Genomic DNA, 20,062 nt, shown 5'->3' on the forward strand with positions numbered 1-20,062 from the left:
TTTTCTCTTCGTGTAAAGCTTGTCTTGTGATTATTGTGATAAGAGTACCTCAGTGCTGTTTCACTTTATAGATGAAATTGGTCATTTGATTAAAATAATATAATCCCTCAGTGCTATTTTCTTTTCACCAGCTGACTCGTGGGTCAGGAAACAGATTTTGGAGAGATTGTTAAATTTTGACGAAAAATAAAACCTGACTGGAATCATTAAATTTCTTATTCATACTTCTGTTCATATGTTATTGATTCCTTTCTTTTTTTGATTACGTTCCTTGTTAAATTTGTATCTTTCAGTTTTCACTCATTTACTAAACTTCAGTTTTAATCCAATCATCAATTAAATTGATCAAAATCCATCACCTGTATATAATGCGCCATCCATGAACATCATGACTAACGTGCTTTTCTTATTTAGACTGATTTCTCAGATGATAAATATATATATAATATTACAGTTGTTATTGATTTAAAATAATATATTGCTTAGGTGCATTTACACGAAAATTTCAACCTAGTTCATCAGCCATTGTTCATCACTTCATGTTCATGCCTTCTTTATAGTAGTTATTGCAATGTTAGTGTTCTTTCATCTATCAAATTTTGCGTTAAGAATATATCCCGAATCTTTAGGAACGATAGTTTTGTTCTTTCTGAAACAAAATTCGAGGCAAATATAAGCAGTTGAAACCATTAAGCTATTTTCTAAATACGAGCCGCCTATTATTGTCACGTTAATTACGAATAATAAAGACACGGATATTAGTGACATTGATGTTGGCGATTATAAAGTAACGGATATTTTTGACTTTAACTGCGAATATAATGGTCATTAGAGTTGCGGACAATTGCAATCCGGACAATAATGACAGGGAGACCAAAAACTGCGGAAGTTATTGACGTTCAAACCGCTGAAAGTAGTTACCTCAGCGCGGTTATTAGAGACGTAATTTTGCAGACAATCGCAGCAAAAACACATTGACATTTCTTGAGCGCCATCAAACTCCGCAGTTGCGGACATCTGTGACGAAATCCTTCAATTTTGAGCAAAGTTGCACTACTTTCATTTTCTGTGACTGTTGTTCACGAAAACCTTTTTAACCCTATCTTAAAACATGGGAGAGTGGACAATGCTGACTTCAGCAATCAAATTTGCTTGCTCAAGACGTAATGAGGAAACGCAAGATTGTGACCTGCAAGACCATCAACATACTCACACGGATTTTTGCTTATCAACATGATCAAAATTTGATCAGGGTAAACTGATCATCCTGAAACTGAAATGTTTTTTATTGTTCTAGTTAGGTTTGTAGAACATTGTTTCCAGGTTCCACGTCTATGTTATTTTTGATAAGTTGGTCAGGCTTAGGCGTTACAATTTACCACTGTTTAATATGCTATATACCCTTTGATTTTATAAGTTTAGCTCTAAGTTCAATTACGTCTCTCGCTGGAAATTTACCGACTCAAGAAATTTGAACGCTCAAGTTCATTGTTGATCTGTTTAAATTTGTTTACTGTGTTCAAAATCGACAATGAAACAGCTTTCGGGAAAGTTACTTATTTCTTTTATGCTCATCACAGGTATTTATTCGATTTCATTTTTACATTATTTTTAGTATTGCCATCAAACGTTTTTAAAATTCCAATTGAGCGCTTTAACGTTATGTTTTGCAATCGAGCGTTCTGAAAAGCGGTTGGCAAAAAACATGAAACAATTTTAATAATCTTATATCAAAGAGTTTCTCTTACATCAAATTAATTCCATTCTACGCGCAAAACTCAGAACAAGAGTCGTATTTAAAAAGCAAAAACTTAAAAAGTGAATTTTAGCAATTTGAGTGCTTAATTTTTCTGCGAAAGAAAATTGAAATCTGTAAAAGAGATGGATTTCGAATATATTACTAACGAAGTGACAATGATCGTGCAATATTCAAAACTATCAACTTTGTTGAAATCAGAGCATTATGTTGATTTTAATGTACAAATTAAACTTCGGAAAAACTTTGTTTGAAGCTATTTTGGATCAGATAAAAAATTGAGCAGTTACACTATGATAAACTGAGAAAGATCTCGATATTGGTTATCAAATTTTCATATAATTGATTCAGAATTTTAAACTTTTTCTTGTATATGCCATAGAATCGTTTTAGCAACGCAAACATGCTTTTGTCTAAATAGAACAAGAAATTCGCGATTATTTATTCTAAGATATTTGTTACTACCTGGTTTCCTTAGAAAATAGAACAATTGAAGTTATATGAGCTCAGCTGTAGGATAGTACAGACAAAAATAAAAAAAATTTTTCTCCAACGTTCTTCACTAATCACAAACAGATCTCTATTCAGTTTAATAGATAATTACACCATTGACTCCAGTGCTGTATACTAGTATCGCCGTTATAATAGAGAGTATCCTCAGTGTTTTACAGAGTCGGTTAGTCAGAGCGAATTTATTAATTGTACTTCACGCGCAGAGATAGAAGGCTCTAACTCTATGCGAAAAAAAGCTTTAAAAAGAACTAAACTAGGGTCTGCTTTAACTGGTGCGACCAGTGAGTTTTAAAATTAGAACCATGAAAAGAACTCGCCAGAAAACATTTTAACTCTCTTTCAGAGCATAGATCTTCTATCTCTTTTCAACTTTCAAATAACTAGGTTTAGTCACAACCCAAAAAAATTGGTTCACAGTAACGACAAAAGTGTCATTAGCTATCTCCATTGGAATCTCGAAATGACTGTCAACTATGAAGAGACACTATTCTCATCATATATGATCCAAGAAAAGTATTCTTGATATAGCAAGAAATTGAATGCTTAAAGCAGGATATAACCAATTCAATTAGTAAATTTACGCCACGCCGATGAAGTCACCCATACGATAAACACTGCTTTACAGCTTAACGCTCACGACTTTAACGTACAACAATAACACTTTCAACGATAGCAAATATAATCTCTCAAATTGCTGGAACAGCATTTTCAACTTATATTTTATAAAGTTGTGACCATCAACTAACAAAATGTACAATCCTAGTGTTCCATTATCCGATAACTAATTGAAACGCTCCTGTTATCTAAGATACTTTACTCTGACCACTAACAGAAAGTATTGCAAGAAAGTCAGAGTGAAAACCATACAGCTCAGCAAAATTGAAATATAAAAAAAATCATTTGAATTCCTTAAACCAATAGCTGCCATACTGAACATAGATAATAAACATGCACGCGCTGAAAAAGAGAAGCAAGAAATAGAGAGACAAATTCAAATAGTCAAATTATTTAAAAGTATAGTCACAGAGACTGAAATATCAGAACCTGAGACAATGGACGTACTCCTACTATTCACGTGGTTTACATACAGTTGTTGGCGAAATCAGGCGGGCCGCATTTTGAAGCCACAAAATCAATGGCAAAAACTTTACCACAATTAATACAAAAAAACCCAAATAATTTCAATACATTTAAGGTCTCACGAGGTTTCCAGAAAATTATATCTGTATAACAAAAGTACCACGAAACTTATACAAAAACTGCGAATTAACAAATTTGCAATTTCATTGAAAAACTACAATGGAGATGACCACCCCTTACAAGGGAGTGTTTCACAAAAACATATAATTGTCTAAACATATCACGAACAAAAACGATGATCTAAACAAAAATTGCACATTCACAAACAATGGATACAAATCCAGGCAACACAACGGAAACATATTTTGATTGTTAGAAAATGGAACAGTGCTTTTATCACACACTATCGAAACATTAGCACTCGGCGAGTCGCCAAATAGTAATAAAAAACTAATAACAATAAGAAAAATAATAATAATAATAATAAAAATAATAATAATAACATTAATAATAAAAATAATAATAATAATAAAAACAAAAAAAATTAAAAAAATAATAATAGTAAAGACAATATTAAAAGTAAAAATAATAATAATACTATTAATCATAGTAATAATATTAATAATAAAAATTTTATTAATAAAATTAAAAAAAAATAATGATAACAATATAACAACAACAAAAATAATATGAATCAATTACAAAAAATTAACTCAAGAGAACTATCACAAAGTTCAAACCAAGAAGCAAATACTACTTTATCAATTTCAACTGACATTGGCACACCGCTACCAAACTCACGAAAACAAAACTCGGATAAACTCAACACTCAACCAACAAAACTTTAATCGACAAATTAACAATCTATTGACAGCACAACAATTAGTAAATCTACTGAGACAACTAATACACAAAATAATCAGGCAACAACTAACGCGCCAGCACGATACTATTTACAGTTTGCTTCAGTTTAACCACTTTTTGTCACAATGAGTAGAATTGCACAAACTATGTACTCCTAGTTAGGAGGCTCAGTTCCTATGCCACAATCTCCAAGACCACTTGACGGCACATACCAGACAGACACTAAAGAAGATTTTTTCTAATCGCTATCACAGAAAATATGTCCAGCCCGCGACTAGGAACCCTTCGAATTACTTCTCGATCCACAGAACCGTAATGAGGACTTTGACTTCTTGTAACTCTAGGGGGCCACAGTCGCCAACACTCTGAGACATTATTCTCATCCCTGGAAAACTGGACATGACCGGCTTCTCAGTGTCTATTCATCTTTTTTTTTCAAACATTCATTGTCCTTGCCATAAAATATTCCTTCGCTCTGATTGAAGAATTAGGAGCATTTTCTCTTTTTCTGTTTTCTGGTCGCAACTTACTCAAATGGAATTGAAGTAACATTTATGAATCAGATCGAACAAAATCGTAATAAAACGAGAGGAATTGAAATCTCCTTGTACCAACAATAGAGACGCACTGACTACAGCTGTCAGCCCAATTGCGATCAAATTCTCACAACATGACAGTGAGAATCAACTGGAAACTTACCAACGTAACAGACTTCACTGGTCAGAATACCCTGTCACTGGCACCTCAACTCGCTCCACATTCGGCAGGATGTTCACAGTTACTGACTGACCTCACTAGTCACCTACTTCACTTGACAGCGATTAACAATTTCAACAAATTTCCAGCTGAAGTCTGCTTTCGGCCAAAACAATTAAACTCAGATGGATACAGTAGACTATAATACAGAATGTGTATTCTCCAACATTCGCCACCAATCACAGACTGACAAAACTTTAATCTCTATTTAATAGCGCATGCTCACTCAAATCTAATGAGCCTTATAGATAGTTGCACTAGAAGTATTCCTTTGAATCCAGTGCTGTATAATATTACCATGGTTATAATTAAAATTTCTCTTCAGTGTTTTACCGAGTCGTTAGTCAAAAAAAAACTGGGTAAGTCTATTTGGAGTGCAGAAAAGATTAATCCTGACTCTATACCCTTTAAAGCTGAAAAATGGTGCAATTAGGGTCTGCCTTAATAGTAGTGAATTGAGTTTCATCGCAAGGCTTTCATAATTTTGTGCTTTTTGATTTATTGTCCCGGCATAATCAATGACCTCAAAGCAAAGCATTGCCTCATAAATCATTATGGCAATATCGATTTTTTTTGTAATCGAGGATAATTTCGAGGAGGATCTTAACTGTGCTATACTATTCTAGCCATATTTATTGCAAAATTTGTCATTCCCTCAAAATGTTTTTTCCTATCTTCCTAGTGTGAATTTTTCCTACCTAGATAAAATACGACAGTTATCTTCCCAAAGTTTGCACCAAACTAGTAAAATTGTTGCAGCATAGGTTTCACTTAGCAATGCCAGAATCCAGAAATATTTTTACGAGATCTTTCAAAAAACAGTCGTTTTGGACAATTCTTTGAAAAATTTAGTAAATCAGTTTGAGAGATAATAGATGATTTAAAACATATTGACGCAATAGTTTGAGCCATATCACCAGCGAACAGAAAAAAAAACAATTTTAACAAAGTGCAAATAATAGAATTAAACAGTAGATGAGAACTAATTGTTTTCGCAAACAAAACAGCAAGCATGCTGAAATTACAATTTTCCTTTTTTGTCAGGAAAAGTAACGAAAGAGTGCAGCTTTATAAGCTCGTCATTAGCGTGCGTGCATGTGCTCAAAACATCTTTATTCGCATCACACGACCAAAGAAAGTTGTCAAATTCAATCACATAGATGATTAAATTCATTCTGATGCTCAAAGTTTCACAGCCTGGGTCGAGAAAAAGTCGGAAAAATATGTAAGATAAGCGGTGAAAAGTTGGTTTTTTTACCGAAAAATTTCTTCCATAATTTTGCGATGAAATGCGGTTAAATTATGTAAGTTCACCGCTAGAGTAAGCGGTGAAATTACAAAAATTCACCACTTTTGACATACTACTAAAAGTTATCGTCATTGCAGGGATTCGAACCTTTTACCTCCTGAATGTCGTCCACTTCTTCTTCCACTGTACAAATTCTCCCTAAAATCGTTCATATTTGTTTTGAATTTAAATCAAATTCTTTCTACTTTTTGTAAAAATTCGCGTTGAACTTTTGCAAGATTAGCGGTGAAATTACAAATTTTAGCGGCGAAATGCGGTGAAATTTAGTGATTTTTTTTCGAAGTTTACCGCTTACTCTAGTGGGGAAATTACATAAAGTCACCGCTTGAAAAAGTTTTAAAAAGATGTATGATCCTTTGTGGGTAAATTTACCGTGCGTCTTTTAATAAATGTATCTTAACTTTGTTGAACAAAAGACAATTCGATGCGTTTTCTAGGCGGTGAATTCATGTCATTTTGCTACTATGTTAAGCGGTGAATTTGTGCAATTTCATCGCATTCACTGCTGCTCTCACACAATGTTAACACTTTTTTCTAGGCGGTGAGTTCGTGTAAGTTCACCACTAAGTTGAACGGTGAATTTATGTAATTTCACCGCATTCACTGCTATTCTCACACAATTTTAACACTTTTTTCTAAGCTGTGAATATATGTAAGTTCACCACTAAGTTAGGTGGTGAATTTATGTTATTTCATCGCATTCACCGCTTATCTTACATAATTTGGACACTTTTTCCAAAGCAGTGAATTTATGTAATTTCAGCGCTAAGTTCAGCGGTGAAATTATGTAATTTTACCGCTACCAGGTGATAAAGTTTTTTTCACCGCACTCACCGCCTGATTTATGTAATTTCACCGCATTCACCGCTTATCTTACAAAATTTTCCGCACTCACCGCTTTATCTTACATAATTTTGCGTTGAATGGTGGTGACACCTCAACCGGGGAGGATTGGTAAATTCAGCGCAAACTAAAATGTTAATTAACATTTATAATCAGTGCCATAACATTAACAATTATAATTCTAACCCTGAAATTTTGTTCATCAAATGTCAACTTCTGACCCCATTTAGTGATTCGGTGTTCGTCCAGTACAGAAACAGAGTATTATGGCGACGACAGTTACAATAATGGTGCTGATCTACCCTATCTAGAATCTCTCGTATTCTGGGTGTCAAATGGAGTTGAACGAATAGGGCAAACATGTCGCAAGTTCAGGTAAATGCATTCAACCAAAACCAGGTTGGAACAAACTTAGTTACCAATGACAGTTTTTTTGTTCGCTAGAACGGGCTTAAAATATATATCTTTATATCTTTTTATATCTTTTTTTTAAAAAATTTTTATTGGTTTTCGGAAAGTCAGATACAGAAGAGTAGTATTTCGACCAAAGATATTTGTAACTTCAAATTTGCTTTTTGTGCCAGTTTCAGGCAACGGCAGAAAAATATTCCATGATCCCTATAGTGTCAGTACCCGGGTCGAGGTGTCACCGCCATTCAATGCAAAATTATGTAAGATAAGCGGTTAATGCGGAAATTTTTTTAAGATAAGCGGTGAATGCGGTGAAATTACATAAATCAGGCGGTGAATGCGGTGAAAAAAAACTTTATCGCCTGGTAGCGCTGAAATTACTTAATTTAACCGCTGAATTTAGCGGTGAAATTAAATAAATTCACTGTTTCGAAAAAAGTGCCCAAATTTTGTAAGATAAGCGGTGAATGCGGTGAATTTACATAAATTCACCGCTTAGAAAAAATTGTTAAAGATGTTTGAGATCAACAAAGAATGCGGTGAAATTAATGGTGAGTGTGAGAGGAATTGTTAGATTTGCCTTCCCACTAAAACTACCCCTTAATCTTACATCTTTTTGACACTTTTTCTAAGCGGTGAATTTATGTAATTTCACCACTAGAGTAAGCGGTGAACTTACAAAAGTTCACCACATTTCACCGCTAAAATATGTAATTTCACCGCTAAAAATTGCAAATCTTACAAAAATTCACCGCGCGTGTTTTGCAGAAAGTAGAGTGAATTCGATTTATATTCAAACAAAAAATGATAGACTTTAGTGAGAGATGGCGCAGTGGAAGAAGAAGTGGATGACATGCAGGAGGTGAGAGGTTCGTACCCTTGTAAAGGCGGTGAATTTACATATTTTAGCGGTGAATTGTGGTGAATTTTTGTAAGATCACCGCTTAGTCTAGCAGTGAACTTGCATAATTTCACCGCATTCACCGCATTTCACCGCAAAATTATGTACAAAATTTGCGGTGAAAAAACTAAATTTTCACCGCTTATCTTACATTTTTTTGCATTTTTTTCTCGACCCGGGTAGGTAAAAGCCATATTTTGAAAAAAAAACGGTAGACAAGTTTTTTAATGCGATAAAAACAGGCCTGGTTTGGCAAAAATTAGACCCGTGTCAAAATACGGAGACATAGAACTACTTGTTATGGTACTAACACTAGTCGAATCAGAACGGTTGTCTTGTAAGATCTTGTAAGAATCTTGTAAAATCTTGCAAGATCTTACCAGTAACCGTACAAGATCCTTGCAAGATCTACGTTCGTCTAGTAATAATCTCTAAAGATAAACTTTTCCTTGCAAAATTTTATAAAAGAAAAACCACCAAGAAAGATCCCTAATTTTTGCGCAAAAAACGGTCCTACATCCTAACGCCCTAGTCTCAGACTGAAAACTCTTTAAAGGTCGCAACTGTTGAATGTGCACAAATTCTGGGCACCAATAAAAATTATAGAAAAAAACATCAGAATATTATCCAATGGCGTCAAGAAAAGGGTCTTTCCAACTTCGAACTTCGTTTTTTCTCGAAATTTTTTCTCAATTTTTTTTATTTATCTGTTGATTTTTTTACCTCATTTTTTCTTGTTTATTGTTTCCTGATTTTTGTTTCCTATCGCTTAGATGTTGAAGTCCAAGTTTTCTTCTTTCCTTTGGCTATATCAATACAATACTAAAAAACAGAGACATCATCACACATACACATAAAATGGCACACACACATACATACACACACAGACACACACACACACACACACAGACATACACACAATTACGAACACACATACACACACACTTAAATACAGACACAGACACAAAGGCAATTACACTCACTCACTCATACACACACATGCACAAACACACACACATACAAACTCACACACATACACAAGAAAACAATTTGTTGAAGCACACGAAAAACAATCTACTTTGAAGGGATCCGCTTTCAAAAAATTATGTTCCATCAAATCAGCGTCTCCTCGACAATGTTGGTTTTTTCTATAGATTTTGCTTTATATTAGAGCGCTTCTCTATTTATCAACAAATTAAATCAAAATTTTCCCACAACACGTTTTATATAAAATCAAAAAACGTAGGTCGAACGAAGAAAACAGTTACACAAAAATTTTTAAGAATGCGCAATAAATTTCTATTTCAGAGCCTTTTTGCATTTCGAAAAATCTTCCGCTAATCGAAAAAGTCGTCAACAAAGCAAAAGCATACAAATTTTTAAAAAAAATGTAAAGCGCCGGAGAGTTGGGAAATGAGCATACGAAGGTCTGAAGAAGGTCTCCATGTATAAGCACTTCAAAGGAACGGCGTGAACATAGACACAGTCAGTCTAGACATACTTGATTTTTGTCTGGAACCTTGCACTATCTGAACAACTTTCAATAATTACAATAAGTCAGGGGATTAAATGTAGTGAAAACTTTTTTACAGATCTGAAGAACGGTTGTAAATGTGATTAGTTTATGTTCATAGAAGTGCATTGAGCGTGGCAAAATCTGGTGAAGTTATTTGCCCAATTTCATGACTTAAATCATCTGAAACTTTTACATCTGTCACCTCAAATAATTTGGGGCTCAAAATTTGGCGAAACCTAAACACAACTTGTTTCGGCACGGATTGTGCATAATTTCAATTTAATGAACACCCAGGCTACTAATTCATTGCTTCGCCATTTAGCGTGAGTTTTTCGATCTGTTTCAGAGGAATAAAAGGCGATTAACTACATATATAAAAAAGTATCGCAATGGCATATCCAGGATTTTTCATGAACACAAGGGGCACCACGTTATATCGGATATTGTTTTACAGATTTGGTTTCAAGTATTATCCTCACAGAATATACGCCAATTTAACTCAACACTTACAAAATCAGTAATGCTGTGAGTAACTTCGGAAAAATATAAACAAACGAAAGAAGAATGTTCAAAACTACTCATTTGTACTCTTCAAGCGTAGCAAAACAAAGTGGAACGAGTATTATTGTATACATGGTGCTGTTTTTTAGTTAATAAAACAATTTTTTTTTATTTTGTTCAACTATGAAGAAACATTTTTTCGGTCAGTGTTTAAGGAAGTGGATAAACGTCAGTTGTGTCAATCGCCGATTTTTTTCGCCTTTGACTCTTCCGTCAATTTGCCTGCAAGTCTTTTTTTAAAGCATTTGCAAGCCAATTCTTGAAAAAGAAAACAAAAAACTATAGAATTGCCGTCCTCGTTTGGCCGGGGGATCTCAGTAGAAAAAAATGAATTTAGTTCAACTGGTGCACCAAAGGGCAAGAATTTTCCAATATTTCTTGGGCATTGATTTCCAATAATGAGAATATAGAATTTGCTTTCAACAGCATAGTTCTGACTTCTCTTTTTTTTCAAAACGTAAAACAATATTATCCTGAAAAAATGGTGAAACTTGACTGTGTTAATTACTAGTAGTTGATTACTGGGAGCACTAGAATTAAACTGATTGAGCTAGTTTTCTTCAGCTTGTACTACTGTTTGGAATCATACCGAACTCCTTCGATTGAGTACGATGAGACAATTGACAGACATCATGGTGGGCTGGATCCAACTGCAACAAGTGCCTGGTTCAATGTCCTCATCAGGGACAAATGGCAGATTATCAACATGATTGACCCCGAGGATCCAAGTTAGCTTTTCTTTGATGTAGTTTTATGCTAATCATGCCAAAGGTGAAGTGTGAGACAACCCGTAAATGATGCTCTTTTTGCAAAATGCGGTTTTTACTGCAACATTGTTTTTGGTGATTGACAACTATATACTAACAATTGCTACCCAGTTATACAGTTACTCATATAATGATGGTGTCCAGTCTACTCATAGCTGTCATTTATCGTGCATTTGTTTTTAGATTTTAAGAAATGATAGGATCTTGACTGAGAAGAGTTATTTATTTTGAAGCATATTGCGAGTTCTCGGAATTAATACACTATTGGTTGCACCTTAGATCCATATTGAAGAGATAAGCGCTTCCAAAAATTAATAAAAGTATACTAAAAAATTGCGTCTTTCGGAAATCTATTGTTAACATGTTGAACTCAATTAATGTTAATTAAACGATTCCAAAACTTTCACTTCCAATTTCATACAAAATTAATAATTAAATATACTGTCTGCAGAAGTTACTAAAATTGCAATCTCGAAAAAAAATTCAGACAAAAGATGTCTTTTAGAAGCAATATAATAAACACTATAAATGCAGATATTCCCGGGTCGAGAAAATATTGGAAAAATATGTAAGATAAGCGTTGGAAAGTTGTTTTTTTTTCACCGCAAATTTCATAAATAATTTTGAAATGCGGCGAAACTATGTAATTTCACGGCTATAGTAAGCTCCCTAACACCGCCCTAACACAGGTTTGAACTTCTCACCTCCTGAGTTTCATACCCCTCTTCTTCCACTGCGCCACCTATCACTTAATTATAGTATTTTCTTTCCAATATAAATCAAATTCACTCAACTTTCTTTCTGTAAATTTTTCTAAGATTTGCGATTTTTAGCGTTCAAATTACATATTTTAGCGGTGAAATGTGATGGTTTTCTGTAAGTTCACCGATACTCTAGAAGTGAAATTACACAAATTCAACGCTTAGAAAACGGTATCAAAAAGATGCAAGATTAAGGGGTAAATTAAGGGGGGTTAAATCTAACATTTCCTCCCTAACTCCCCATTAGTTTCACCGCATTCACTGCTGATCTCACATAATTTTAACACTTTTTTCTAAGCGGTGAATTTATGTAAGTTCACCACTAAGTTAAACGGTGAATTTATGTAATTTCAACGCAGTCAACGCTTATCTCACATATTTTGGACACTTTTTTTTCAAAGCGGTGAATTTTTTAAATTTCACCGCTAAATTCAGCGGTGAAATTATGTAATTTCATCGCTACCAGGCGATAAAGTTTTTTTCTCCGCATTCATCGCTTGATTTATGTAGTTTCAACGCATTCACCGCTTATCTTACATAATTTTGCAATGAATGGCGGTGACACCTCGACCCGGGTGAAAAAATTCTTAGCAATTTTATTTTTTTCGCTCACTAGTTCTATTCGCACAGGTTCTTGCAAAAAAAATAAGTTTTAAGTTTTTTTTTGAACGTTTTTAAGATTTTTCAAAACTTTTACGGCAGATCACGTTGAAAAAAATCAGCCAATATGATATTGAGTGGAACTGAGTTGATTGTCAACCAATGGTTTGAGAAAAACCTAGAAAACTCAGCTAAAAAGTGGTTTCTGCACAATAAAGGAAGTCGTGATTTATCCTTTGTGAAATCAGAATGGTTTGCAACACTTTGTGTCATCACTTGCGCTTTTGTTGATCGAATGTTTAAAGTGAAATATGTAGAAAGGATTGAAACTATATAAATGTGGTTGTACAATTATAGAGTTAGCGCGTCGTTTGATCCAACAAATCAGGTCGACTTTGAAAAACCAGTGGGATAGGTATAATTAGGAAAGTTCAAATATGGATTTTTTGGCTCAGTCAATTTGGCCGATCCATATATTCACAGTAGAAAGTTGAGAATGATATCATTACAAAGCCAGACCAGGTTAGAGTATGAAATTAAAAAGATTTTTTTATTTTCGATTTCACAGGGAGTTATCGGGGCATAAATTTTGTGAATAGTAGTCGGAATTACGTTGTTCGTATTCATGTTTTCTCAAATTTTAACATAATTTATTTCAATTTTGCTATATGTTTTTGGTTTTACTTTTCAGAGGAGGCTTGTTGATTGTTTTTGTAAGAGTCTTTGGGTTAATTTTTTTGCTAAATGTTTTGAATTTCAGACAGTTTAATCAAAAATAAGAGTTTATACCGTTTTTTTAATATGTCTGAAGCACAGCGAAATGAGGGCTAGCTTGGGGCACCTCTTTGATTCTTAAATCCAAAAATGCTTGGATTATACAGGGGCGCGGGCTCTTTCAAAATATTTCCTCCTTTTTATTCTTTTGATGTTGATTACTCACGAGAATAATATCAACTCAAGGCCCAATTAAAGACGGATCTTCTTTCCAACTAAATGAGGCCAGAAGAATATATATTATTTCTAAAAAGATAAGCTTGTATTTCTTATGGCTTTTACGATATGATTTTGTGAAGTTTAGTTCATTTCTTCTGTTTTGACTTCTTTTGTCATTATTTTTGCAGCCTCAATACTCCGTTTCATAGATTGAATTGGTTTCTTTTAAAGCTACAGGCGGACCTATGCAATACTTTCAAATGTTATCTAATACCTCTTAGGAACTTGAACATATTTATTTTGAAGAAATTCTCAGTGAAGTTTCGAAGTTTGCCTTTTTTTAAATCTTATTTCTGTCCACATGCAGCTTAGTCTCAAAACATACAAGAAATAAAATATATATTTAAAGAAATGGGAAAATTACTCTATATAAAAGTTTTTCTTTATAATCAAAGTTTCTTGGTTTTCTTACTACAAATTTTCATAAAGTTTTTGCATTTTGGCCCATATTTGGAGTTTTAAGTGGTGCCTTTTCAAATAATCACCTCAAGGTTGTATCAAAATGACATTGAACAAAGTCGCAAAAGAAGAGACAGAAGAAAATTTCAAAAATTTTGTTGAATGCCTTACAGTTTTAACGCCTTCGAAACCGTTATCTCGCAGAATTTCATAGATTTTTTTCTTTTTGGCCCTAGTTGTTCTGGTGTCCTTTTTTGTTGTTGTTGGTTTGTTCTTGAATAAATCTGTTTACTGATATCAAATTACAGCTATCAGTTTAAGTGACTTTCAATTAATTTTCTTTTCTAAAGAATTCTTTTTGTACTTCCGAACTTTTGTTTTCATGGTCGTCAACAAGTAATTTAGTCTCCATTTTGATAGATCTCGTAAACTTTCTGTTAGTTCAATTATTTTTTGATCTGTTGGTTACGTTTTGACTGGCATCTTTACCGCTAAGAAATGTATTTTCATAAGAAATTCTTGAGTGTTCGATACTGGTCAATTTTTACGGTTCTTTTTCTTGTTTTTTTATAAACCCGTTTTAAGGAGGACATTAAAAAAAAGATACATGCGGAAATTTTATTTTTTTTTCAATTTGAGTTTTTTATTGGCTTTCAATGTCCTATAGTTTTATTGATTCATTACTTGTGAAAGTTTGAGTTCTGTCCGTATTCCGTATTTGATGTTTTAAAAAAAGGTTTCTGAGCAGTTGCATGCTAACCTTTAGTGTTTTAAGTTTAGAGCTTACGGTTTGTTTCATTTTTGATAATATATGTGTGAAATAATTGAAAATATTGTGAAAAATAGTGGATTGTTGAGCTTTGTCAATTTTATATTTTTTCTGTTAATTTTGTAGCTTGGTCTTTGTGACGACAGTTTGCATCCACTAGTGAAACAAGATCCAATCTTTATAATAATTTTGTTTTCAACAAATGGTTTCTCCGGGTGGCTTTTCTGCTAAGCATTGCCAGAAGAGAAGTGTGATTGTTGGATATTTGATAGTTTTTGTGCTTTTTCAATTTCTTGCCAGACTGTGGAGTAGCCCAATTGACGTTGGAAAAATGTGCAATTGCAGATTTTAAAGGTTTTTTCTGAATAGCTTATGTTTTTAAACGGTTGCGACATCGCTTTCTTGTTTAATTTCTTTGATTTTTTTTTCGATCTCTCTTTGTTGTCGTCTGACAAATTATGAATAATGACAGGAAAGACTTGCTTCCTATGGGGTATAAACTAATTTGTTAAAGAGTTAAGATGATACCTAATGGCTTATTTGATACTGATTGTTTAAAAAAATGTATTTTTGAAATTCGCGCTTTCTGCTCTTCTTTGCCAACTTTTTACCGGGTCTCATTATTGACAGGTCTCATATCTTACCTTATGATGTAAAGATTAATTTGTTTCGTTCAGGTTTTATCTGGTTCCATATTTTATTAACTGTTTTTCTAAATATAGACCTAGAGAGTTTTGGTCATAGTTAAAATTTGCTTTCATAAATGGCAAGTCTCACCGGCCCTCTAAAAAAGCATTTTTTCTATTTCTGTGTTTTTTTCAACTACACGAAAATGTTGGTAACGTTTTTTATCTCTTCTTCATTTGGTAGACAATTAAATCAACGCCTGGATGAGCGGGGTCGGAACAGTATGTGCGAACGCACATTACCGAGCCTCATTGAATAAATTTTAGAGTAACTTGAGTTGAGTTCGGACATACTTGGACTTCTATCTTGCAGTTTTAGTCAGAAACGATCTGAATTGATGCATTTTGAAGTTTATCAAGTGATTCTATTAATTGCTATGTGTTTGATGTTTCCCAGTTTGAGGTGCGCGACCCAAGCCGACCCTGATCAGACCGACTTGGGTCGCGCACGGGGGATAAACCGCGACCACTCCAAAGTCTGGCAGCGCTACCTACGGTCTGGATAGTCTGATCAAAGCCCTGCCCAGAGTCTCGATAGTCTCATCATAGCGTGTTCTAGGGTTTGGATAGTTTTGTGGTATGATCTGGATGGTCTGGGTAGAGCTCTTTCCAGTTGTACGGTCTGATCTGAACCAAGAGGTCCAACCGAAAAAATGGCCAGTCCCCCGAAAAAGGAAGATTAAATTAATCCCCGAAGAGACTCCTTATGAAGAATACCTCCCAATTTCACTTGACGAACATCAAAGATCACGCTAAAGACTAAATTCTGGTAATTGTTGTTGAGCTGAAAATTTTCTTTATTTGGAAAGATTATATTTTACTGAAGAACCCGAAATACTGATGAACCCATATACATAAAATTACGTCTATTTTTCTGAAAACAATAAATTACACCATTTCAACAGTTAAAAGTGTCAGTCTGGGTGCGCGACCGAATTGGGTCGGGCACCCCCGTGCGCGGCTCAGGTCGATCTGACACCCCGGTTCGCACCTCAAGTGGGTCTGTCACCCCTAGTGCGCAATTCAAGTCGAACTGGCACCCCAGTGCGCGACTCAAGTCTGTATGATCAGAGCCGATTTTGTTCTGGATGGTCTGATCAGAGCTGGCTTGGGTCGCACACATCATTCCGGGTTGTTCTCTATTTTAACAATCATTCTACTCAGTTTATTTTTCCAGCTAATTTTTTAATGAAATGGTGTCAGTTTTAGAGAAGTATAGAAATTGCAGCCAAAAATGTGATAAATGTGAGCAATCAATTTTAGTATAATGACACTTTTTGCTCTTTTGAGAAAATTGATAAAGTGTCTGATGTTAACAGATTTCCCACCTGGTGCTGTTCTAATTTCCAATATCCTGTAAAGTTCAGTAGATGAACGATCATCTAAAAAATTGCTGCGTTGATTTAAGCTGATTTTCTTGCCTTATCTTTTGCATGGAGATATGCAATGGTGCTGTCTGATGACTTTCTTAAGATGAATTTTACCAAATTCTTTCTATACTCTGAAATTGATGTATTTATTCATTTGGATTCTCTGCATGTTTTGGAATTGAAAGATTGTGTTATCTGCTATAATGATTTTGCGTTGACGCCACTTTTTTTTCAAAACTATTGCCGCCTTAGGGGGATTAACGTTATGAGCGAAATAGGTCATATTTAGATTCTGAATGACACCTTAAAAATTTAAATAAGAAACGCAGAGAAAATAGAACCTGCACGAGAAAAAAATTATCGAGTACTTAAGAATAAGGTAAAATATATTATCAGCATGATCAAGGTGCATAGTCACATTTTTGAAAAAATTTTCCAAAATTTTTAAATCTTCATTTATTTTGAAAGAATAATATTAGGTTAAAAAGAGATATTAGGAAAGTCTCCCTAAAATTAACTTCTGATGCTTATTTGCACGCCGGGATTGAACGAAGCGAAATTGCGATTCTTTGATCAAGACTGTATCAGTGTCTGATCATGTCACTTTTCAGACACGGTGCGTCTTAAATCATGTCTCAAGTCTTGGCAAGTCTTGAGTCCAATCTTGGCAAACCCGCTTTTTCTCGGTCTTCTTCTTTCACTTTGAAGAGTTCTATAAGGCAAGCCACTATAAATGGCGGCATTTATCTTCCGTTACGAAACAAAACAAATCAACGATAAAATCTCTGCTAAGAGTTTAACCCAAATCTTCTTAAGTCTTAGCCAAGACTTGGGCATGACTTGACAAGTCTTGAGCAAGGCTTGGCCTGGACTTGACAAGTCTTGTCCAAGTCTTGGCTATAACTTGAAGAGCTTTGGGTTAGATTTTAGCAGAGTTTTTTTGTGGGTGTGCTTCGATTCGTAACCAAAATGAAATTCGCAATGGCTTGCCTATAGAACTCATCAAAATGAAAAAAGAAGCACAAGAAAACGAAAGCACTTCCACGAAGTTCACCTGATAGAGAATGAAAATCATTCCAATACCGCCCAAAGATACCACTCATGGCCAATCTTTTCTGTCCATGTTTTTACCTCATGTTGATTTAAAATAATCACAATAAAAATTGTAGCACCTTAGTCCAGAACACATCTACAAAACGAAGCAAACGAGGTTGAGGTTTTTGGGTAAATTTTTGTAAGAAATGCGGTGAATGCGGTGAATTTTTGTAAGAAATACGGTGATTGCGGTGAATGCGGTGAAAATAAATATTTCACCGCATTTCACCGCATTTTTTACAAAAATTCACCGCATTTCTTAGAAAAATTCACCGCATCGACTTTGACTTTTGTGGCAAAATAATGTAAGAAATGCGCTGAAAGCGATGAATGTGGTGAAAAGAAATCATCACATTTCACCGCATTTCTTACAAAAATGCGAAGATGTAAGTGACAGTTGGCGCAGTGAACTAAGCAGTTAACGTCATGCAGGGCGGCAGAGGTTCGAACCCGTGTTGGGACGATTCTTTTTTGTAAGAATACTGAGAAGGCGGTGAAAATAAATAATTCACCGCGATTCACCGCATTCACTGCAAAAAGATGTAAGAAATACGCGGTGAAAATTTTTTATCAACGCATTTCACCGCATTTCTTACGAAAACTCACCGCCAAACCTCGACCCGGGAAGAGCTGCTCGGCAAGTTTGTTTTGCCACGTAAAAAACTGTCAGCATTATCGGTTTGTTCGATATATTTGGCTCCAAGCGTAAAAAATAGGTAAGTGCGACCTCTCCGGAGCAATCAGGTGATTCGATTTTTTTTTCAATAAATATGAACCAAATTGAACTAAACATTCAATTCCATGATTGACAGTAAAAGTGCCTAGATTTCTGCTGCAGTGGACAGACGACAAAGTATCTCATGTACGGGCATTTAAGGAAAAAGTGGGATCCTCAACAGTACATGGATAAGTTGATGGAATACTGGGATGAGGATAACAAACCACTCAATTATCTCATTGTTAGTTTAAAATCATGCAAAAATTCAGGTCTCTGGTTAGTTATTTTAAACTTGTGAAATCGAAGAGAAAAATTTGTCAGTTTTATATAGTTTTTATTAAACTTCAAAAATATTCTTTATTGCGAGGCAAAGATAAATTGTTACCGAAACAATAAATATGTTTTCTGTACTCAACAAAAATTACACGCAAGCAGCAGTCATCTACAAATAATACTGCAAGGAGTTCAAAGAGTTCTCTTTCAGGCCTGGAATTCGATTGCATATATCTCAGGTGAAAAAATAAATAACTTTGTCTTGTTTTTTAGGCAGTCTACATTCCAATTGTCTGTTGTAACCTAATAGTCGAAGTTGGCTTTGGACCTGGAAATTTGACTCGAAACTTCAATTCAATTGATCCAGGAGCACCTTTTGTCATACTGGGAAGCGAGTTCGATGAGTTTGGAATCCCCGGTCTCCGTGAATCGCCGAAATTCGATTTTTACAATCCCGGTCGGAACTTGACCTTTCATTGGTTTAAGCATAATATAATGTGCTTAGAGCATCCCTGGATTTGTGGAAATGTAGGAGACTCGTCCAAACCTGGCAGAAAAGGCAAGGGAAAGAAAGGGAGCAAAAAAAGTAGAAGGAAGAATAATCAGTCGGATTCACTGGGGTTAGAAAAACTCAGTATAAGAAATTAAAAATTATTATTGGAGATAACTAAAATTTCATAAATTCAAAATTTTTTGTTTGAATTCACATTTATCATGCGGCAGCAAGTGACAAAAAGAGATTAATGGTTAAAATGTCGGATGTTTATAATTTAATTGAAAGCTGGGCCCTAGTAAAAAAAATATTTTTCATGATTCTACAGGAGTTTTGCCACAAAAGGCATTGTTTCGCGAGATGTTTTTCTTTCATTATCTTTTAAGGTCCACCAGGATAATTTTATTTTCTCTAGATATTGCAAAAACACCACAGTTGAAGGTTCTAGTAGAAAACTATTGTGGCGATTGCACGTGATCGGGCTACAATATAAATATTGTGTCAAAACATCTTTTTTGAACAATGAAAATCTGGCACTCAAAAATGTGCCAAAATAAAAAAAAGCATCATTTTGGCAATAATGATATTTTACAAAATAATCTCAACCGGGCTCCTGAAAATTTGCAAT

At 34.5% G+C, this 20,062-nt stretch overlaps 1 protein-coding gene across 1 annotated transcript; it reads left to right on the forward strand.

Moving 5' to 3' along the window:
• Window positions 1-1,464: 1,464 nt before the first annotated feature.
• LOC142350600 (uncharacterized) lies at window positions 1,465-19,643 on the forward strand. The gene is made up of 5 exons (XM_075402488.1): window positions 1,465-1,580; window positions 7,352-7,496; window positions 11,075-11,238; window positions 18,776-18,909; window positions 19,215-19,643. Exons 1-5 carry the CDS (start codon window positions 1,532-1,534, stop codon window positions 19,587-19,589), a joined length of 867 nt encoding a protein of 288 aa, XP_075258603.1. The 5' UTR covers window positions 1,465-1,531; the 3' UTR covers window positions 19,590-19,643.
• Window positions 19,644-20,062: the final 419 nt, after the last annotated feature.

The sequence above is a fragment of the Convolutriloba macropyga genome, chromosome 12, assembly GCF_964194025.1.
Source record: "Convolutriloba macropyga chromosome 12, txConMacr16.3, whole genome shotgun sequence".
NCBI classification, from domain to species: domain Eukaryota; kingdom Metazoa; phylum Xenacoelomorpha; order Acoela; family Convolutidae; genus Convolutriloba; species Convolutriloba macropyga.

Coding starts and splice junctions, on each gene's coding strand:
- LOC142350600 (XM_075402488.1), top strand. CDS start 1,532: ATGAAACAGCTTTCGGGAAAGTTACTTATTTCTTTTATGCTCATCACA. Junction 7,497..11,074: donor CAAACATGTCGCAAGTTCAG/GTAAATGCATTC, acceptor AGTTTTCTTCAG/CTTGTACTACTGTTTGGAAT. Junction 11,239..18,775: donor GATTGACCCCGAGGATCCAA/GTTAGCTTTTCT, acceptor AAAAGTGCCTAG/ATTTCTGCTGCAGTGGACAG.